The sequence below is a fragment of the Sinocyclocheilus rhinocerous genome, unplaced genomic scaffold (genome assembly GCF_001515625.1).
Source record: "Sinocyclocheilus rhinocerous isolate Xijiao unplaced genomic scaffold, SAMN03320098_v1.1 scaffold2833, whole genome shotgun sequence".
Taxonomy (NCBI): Eukaryota; Metazoa; Chordata; class Actinopteri; order Cypriniformes; family Cyprinidae; genus Sinocyclocheilus; species Sinocyclocheilus rhinocerous.
The window spans coordinates 251,114-257,208 of NW_015661854.1; the positions used below are offsets into that span (position 1 = coordinate 251,114).

At 37.4% G+C, this 6,095-nt stretch overlaps 1 protein-coding gene across 4 annotated transcripts in view; it reads left to right on the plus strand.

Annotated features, from left to right (window-relative positions):
• The first annotated feature begins 3,052 nt into the window (after positions 1-3,052).
• Positions 3,053-6,095, plus strand: part of LOC107726518 (zinc finger Ran-binding domain-containing protein 2-like) — a 6,663-nt gene continuing 3,620 nt past the window's right edge. For 3 of the 4 annotated variants that reach the window (XM_016536134.1, XM_016536133.1, XM_016536135.1), the window contains exons 1-3: positions 3,126-3,366; positions 3,935-3,987; positions 4,131-4,239. In XM_016536134.1, the coding sequence (XP_016391620.1) occupies positions 3,311-3,366; positions 3,935-3,987; positions 4,131-4,239 (218 nt within the window). In that variant the 5' untranslated portion in view covers positions 3,126-3,310. The other variant, XM_016536132.1, reaches the window with a different exon arrangement.

Here is a 6,095-nt window from a genome sequence, read left to right on the forward strand (position 1 = left end):
CTTATTGAAAAGAAATATTGCAAGCGTTGTATGGACTGCTACAATTCATTGTAATTAGATGGAAAAAACAACCGGACATCTAATTTAAAAGAAAGTCATACGGATTTATAATGACATAAGGTAAGTAAATTATAATAACAGGTTCATTTTTGGGTAAACTATTTATTTTAGTTACCTCTAGGATGCATGACGTCCTGTTATATTAAGATATGATATCTTAATAAATGGTAGCTCTCCTTTTTTTCCCACCTCCCTGTATAATGTACTGTTTTGACATAGGACATGCAATTTTCTCACCTCACAAGCATTACGTTAAAGCAGGATGCCTTATGTTATGCGATGTCACTTTACATTACACTGCACATGACATTATTATCCGTTCAGCTTTCGAGCATGAGGTCACCTCTGAGAAGAGAAATGAAGACATGATAATGATAGCACTCATCTAGATGAGAATATTTATCCAATGTTGCTGGCCTCCCTCTGACTTATTCAACGCACAAAAATCCATTGCAATGGAGCCCCACTGCGGATGACCTTCTGAATGAGAAGTGCTCCCATGCATTGACAATGAATATGCATTAGAAAGATTACAATGAGGTGACATGGCAGGAGCTCTCATCCAAATACCAGCACAGTTGGCAGACAGCTTTCCTGAGCTACTCCTCACCTCTTACATAAGAGCACAGCAAGCTGACAGCACCTCACCCTCCACTCATGCAAACCAAAAGAACTGTGTTGCTGTTCTCAGCTGTCTCGCCTTTGATTCGACAAGAGCAGCTGCACGTAGAACTTCCTTGAATTGCAAGAGGAAAAATAATTTCTTGTATCGGTGCATAGGGGAATACTAGCTTCTGTTATTAGCTTATTATGATGATGTTAAACCAAAGTGTCAAAGTAACACATATCCCTATCTATCAGGAAAAGCTTCCACCATCTGTCAGACCCAGAAATCCCATGTGGCTTCATATAGGGATTCAAACCTCCGTTGGTTACCCTTCACTGTCAAAAAAGCACCTGAGTGGAACATCCCAAGGATGACCAAGCAAGCACTAGACTGGACAGTGACATTTGTAGGCCCAAAGACTAATTTGCACCCATGAGTGATTATGGCTGTTAGTAATGTTGACAACATATTATCATTGATTGTTTAAAAGCACTAGGTGAGGGGAGGCATGAGGATGCCGAAAAGTGTTGCAGGACTATTTTGAGCTTTCAAATAGTAAAAAAAAAAAAAAAACTCTCTCAGAAGAATGTGTTCTTTCTCATGATTCTACTGATAAAGAAATGTATTATTCATAATCCAAGTTCTTGTTTTCATTTCAATGAGCTCCTGCAGACATTTCTATTTGTCCCTGTTATGCATATACACAAACATGGTAGAAAGGAAAGCTAATCTTAATACATTTACATATCTTTTCTTGCCTGGTACTCTTTTACGAAGTCAATTTGATATGGTGCGAGCTAAAAAAAAAAAAAAAGAGAGAGAGAGAGTACATTCTAAATAAAGTCTGCCATTAAAGCTTTGTCATTTACGTCACTTTTGCATTCAATTATTTAACATTTATGTAACATTCATCAACAAAACTGTCCATCCAAAAACGTGTTTATGTAAATGGCCATGGTAAAATGTGGGCATCGGATATTTTTAAACACCTCCACTTGAAAAACAATGTGGGCATTCTGACTCATAAGCAATGCACCAGCTGTGCAAGAGACCTCTGAAACAGCGTGAGTTTGGCAGAGAATGGAGGACAGGCTTAGCTTGGTGAGCACCAGCAAGGATGGGTCCTAACTAAGTCCCTGCAGGACTGAGAACTCACTGTGGGAGGGATGTCTCAACTCCATCTGGCCCAGCAACGCGTGTGCCTTCATGCCGAACCGAACCAAGGTCTGCAAAATGTTGGCACAACGTGTGAGGCATTGCATAGCATTTGAAAGGAAAGATTCAGAGATGTGTCACCATATGTCTGTGGATATCTGCATGTTCCTCACATATGGCAATGGCATGTAGGTCTGTGATTTTGACTCTTTTCTGTGATGCATGTGTAAATGTTAACATGGGAACAAGCCTTTAGTGAGTACCATAGACGTAGTTGCTGCCAAAAGTACGAGTTCTCCAGACTGTTGTGTGATGAACACAATCTGCCATCTAGTGGACACATTTAAATCGCAATTGAGAAAGAAAAAGCTTAAAGAGATTAAATAATGTCTATATTTACAGCATGTTTTGGAAAGATTTAAGCTTAACATTTCATACCTGTGAATTTTGTGCACAGGAAATAGAAACAATTTTGTGTTTGTTTTATCATTATATTTACTCAAGATTATTTTGGATGAATTTAGAAATTAACAGAAAACTGTGTATGATCGACATTTGTGTCTTTGATGTGTTTTGTTTATTTTCGGAATTTTAGACGGTAAATAACAATAGCCTACATTATGCAATTATTTATTTTGTTAGAAAAATACCACGTACATAAAAGGAAGTCTTTGCTAACCAAATTTCGTACGTTATACAGATTTATGCTAAAAACATGCAATGTTTTAAAAGCACCGAAATTTATGTAACTTTTTGGCAGCTTATGTACTTATGTAACTATTAGGTTAGGTTAGGGTATACCTTCTTATGGCATTGAATAAAAAAATTATATGAACTAATTGAGAATAATATCTAAATATATATGTTTGTAGTTTGTTTCATAGTAGCTTAGTCGTCGTTGTAGCCTAAGCCTAATTATCAGTCTTTAGTTTTATTTAGCATGTGCATACAGAATAATATATCATTACAACTGTGTTGATTTATACTGCATTTGGGCAAAATATTTTGTCTTATTTGTTATTATATTGACTTGTTTTATTATTATTTGAGGCCTCTGAAAAATAAATGGCTCATAATGAAATGATCAGGGTCTGTTTTCGTCATCTGTTTGAACTGTCTCGCGTAGTTCAGACAAACTGAATCCTTTAAGAAATTAATCTAATAAGACTTCGTTGCACGTATGTAATGATAACGAAGCTAGTACTAGTGGCTGAGGTTCAAAAACCTAGCGAGCCGCCTGTCTAGACAGCATCACTCGGCGTCTGGATTCCGCCTATCATGTGCGAAACTTACTTGGGTAGGGAGCCAATTAGATTATGAGCCGCAACCCGTGAGTCTTTCGGTGTAGCAAACGGATTCCTGCTCTTTCACACTCTGTAAAGTGTTTTTGCCATATTTTAGGTTCAAACGCTAGTGTTGGTGTTATACTCATAAGGAGTTCAACCTTTCTCTGACGGATTTGTGGCGGGGGCACCTAAGAGGACGAACATGTCGGGAAAGAGTTTTCGCGTTAGCGACGGAGACTGGATTTGTCCCGATAAAAAGTAAGACTTTCTGTATAATGTTCTATTTAAAAGCCCAATAGTGCATATAATAATATACTTGCATTACTTAGAAGTTAAACCTTCTGGGGAAATTAATGTTGGCTGATAGAAGATCACACGCTTCTGTTAGCATAGCATTTGTTAGCTTTAGCACACGACTATAGTGTGTGAATGGGCCTGTAAAACGCGTTTTTTTTTTTTCATTTTCCTTAACAAAATTAAACGGTATATTCATTTCTTTCCACTGAAACACTGGTAATCAAAATTTTTTAATTACATTCTCATAATTGTTAGGTTAAGCGATTATCTGGCAGCAGTTATGTGCACGAGTCTGCTAACTGCAGACTGCTAACTAACTTCATTAGTAACTTAGTTGCAATGCCTTGGGCAGTGTGAAATGTTTTTTTTTATTTATTTTTTATGTATTATAAACCTATTTCAGTGTGTGCACCACTGGAACGTCTCACTGTTGTTTGAAAATGTCAGGCCTGTTCTTTGTGTGCATTAATGTTGAATGATGCTTATAATATCTAGAGACCTAACCAGTTTTGTGTTTATAATATTTTAGGTGTGGAAATGTCAACTTTGCTAGAAGAACGAGTTGTAACAGATGTGGCAGGGGTAAGTGGATTATAATTGTTTGTATAATCATTATGTTTTGAATATTATGGGGTGTGTCACAAAAGGTGCATCAATACATGCACCATGCTTACAGTACTTTATCATGATTAGTCTAAACTAATTAACCAAATTTCCTTAAACAGATAAAACAACTGAAGCAAAGATGATGAAAGCAGGGGGAACAGAGATTGGAAAGACCCTGGCTGAGAAGAGCAGAGGTCTCTTCAGTGCCAATGATTGGCAGTGCAAAACGTGGGTATTGCTATAAAATGTCTTAATTACACTTTCACTGTCCATTATGAACACATTCATAATTATTAATATCTCAAGTATCTGTTGAGTTCAGTGTGAGGAAGTGAAATGTTTCAGCCATTCTTACCCTTTTACATTGACAACATTTCTTTTAAATTTGTTTCAGTGACGTTAAAGGAAACCATTCCTTCCGACTTACTCATATTTTACTTCTCATTTGAACTCCACACTGTTCAGCCTGCTTAATCAACCCTCTACATTGCGAGTAAATCACTCGCATATGCGACTAAATCTTACTCTGGGCAACTAAATAATGTCTAATATTAGCCATTGGCTAATAAATTCTTAGATTTTACACGCCAGTATGTGTGTGAGAGGCGTTCAACACAGATTTTCACTCGATAAACACGCTGACTGAGCGCTTGAGAGTTTCGCTTGGTGGGTTTAGGTTAAAAAGTGTATAACTGTATATAAAAACAATCAAAGTCTATGTAATGTCCTCATTTAGATAGCTAAGTAAACGTGTGTGTGTGTGTAAAATAGTATATCAGTCTGGCGAGTAAACAAAAATTTACTAGCCAATGGCGATTATATTGCCAAGGTGTGCATAGAGGGTTGTTAATGGTGCAGAATAAATGTACACAGTGTAATGATTTCCTGTCATGAACAGTAATGAATGGGGTCGGTTCACTTGAAAATGTTGAAGTAAAAAATAAGACATGTAACAAAGCTTTTTGTGTAATGCTGCTTATAATTCAGCCACTTTTTCCTGTTTAGCATTGAAGGTGTGGATGGGAAGTTGTGGTTTTGACGGGCCCAGTCCTACAGAGATTAGCTCCATCCCTAATCCACACGCACTAGAGAAATCAAACCAAATGCCATCTTCAAGTGCATCTGGGAAACTCCTACCTCTGAAGGTTCAGTCACATGGCACTTTTTGTTCCATTGACTTCCATTCGTAGACGTGAATGCTGGACACAGGAAACACAAGCTCATGCGAATTTCGCTGTGTTCCAAAGTTCAAGTTTGGTGAACTCTGCCCTGCGAATTTGTATGATGTTAAGACGTGAGCAATAGAAGACTGATACAATTTAAAGTTGAACACAAACTTGGAAGGTGACCTGCCCCTTTTTACATCTTGTGATGTAAATTAAGTCTAAGGTGAATAAAATGAATCCACTGCATCCTCAGTGGCTCAGAGGCCGAGAGTATAAGGAGATTCTTATGTTCATTATTACAGCCAACAACAGAACATAATGTTTACTTAGCAGAGACATATCACTAGCTGCTCTAGTGATGATATAAACATGGCAGACTGTGTGCGGCTCACTCAGGGATCTATGCTAATAGGGCAGATCATCACCAATCATGGGCAGGGCTCCGCCTACTCGAAGAGTAGGGTAAATATGCTACCGCTCATTTATGGGGATTATAAAAAAGGAGTGGGTGTATTTTTACCATTAAAAGCTGGTAGTTTACACACTGTGGATACACATCTGTGTTCAAACACCTCATAAAAGTGAATTTGCATTATAGGTCCCCTTTAAATCTGCAGGATTGCAGTAAAGTGGAGTAGAGTTTTTACAGTTTGGATGTATTATATATTGAATTCTTTTTTAAAAGACACAGTTGAGTGTGACGTCATATTACAACCGTTGCAGCATCTGTCGAAATTTTGCGTGCCCAGTCTAGTGTGACCGCAGCTTGAGTCAAGTGTTCCTTGTAACGAACTCTCACATTAAATTTGTTACATAAAGCAAACTGTGAAAGTTGAGTAATTACATTCTTACACCATTGGTTCTTTACAGTCTCAATTTATATTTGGATTACAGTTAGATTCTGTATTTTATATATAT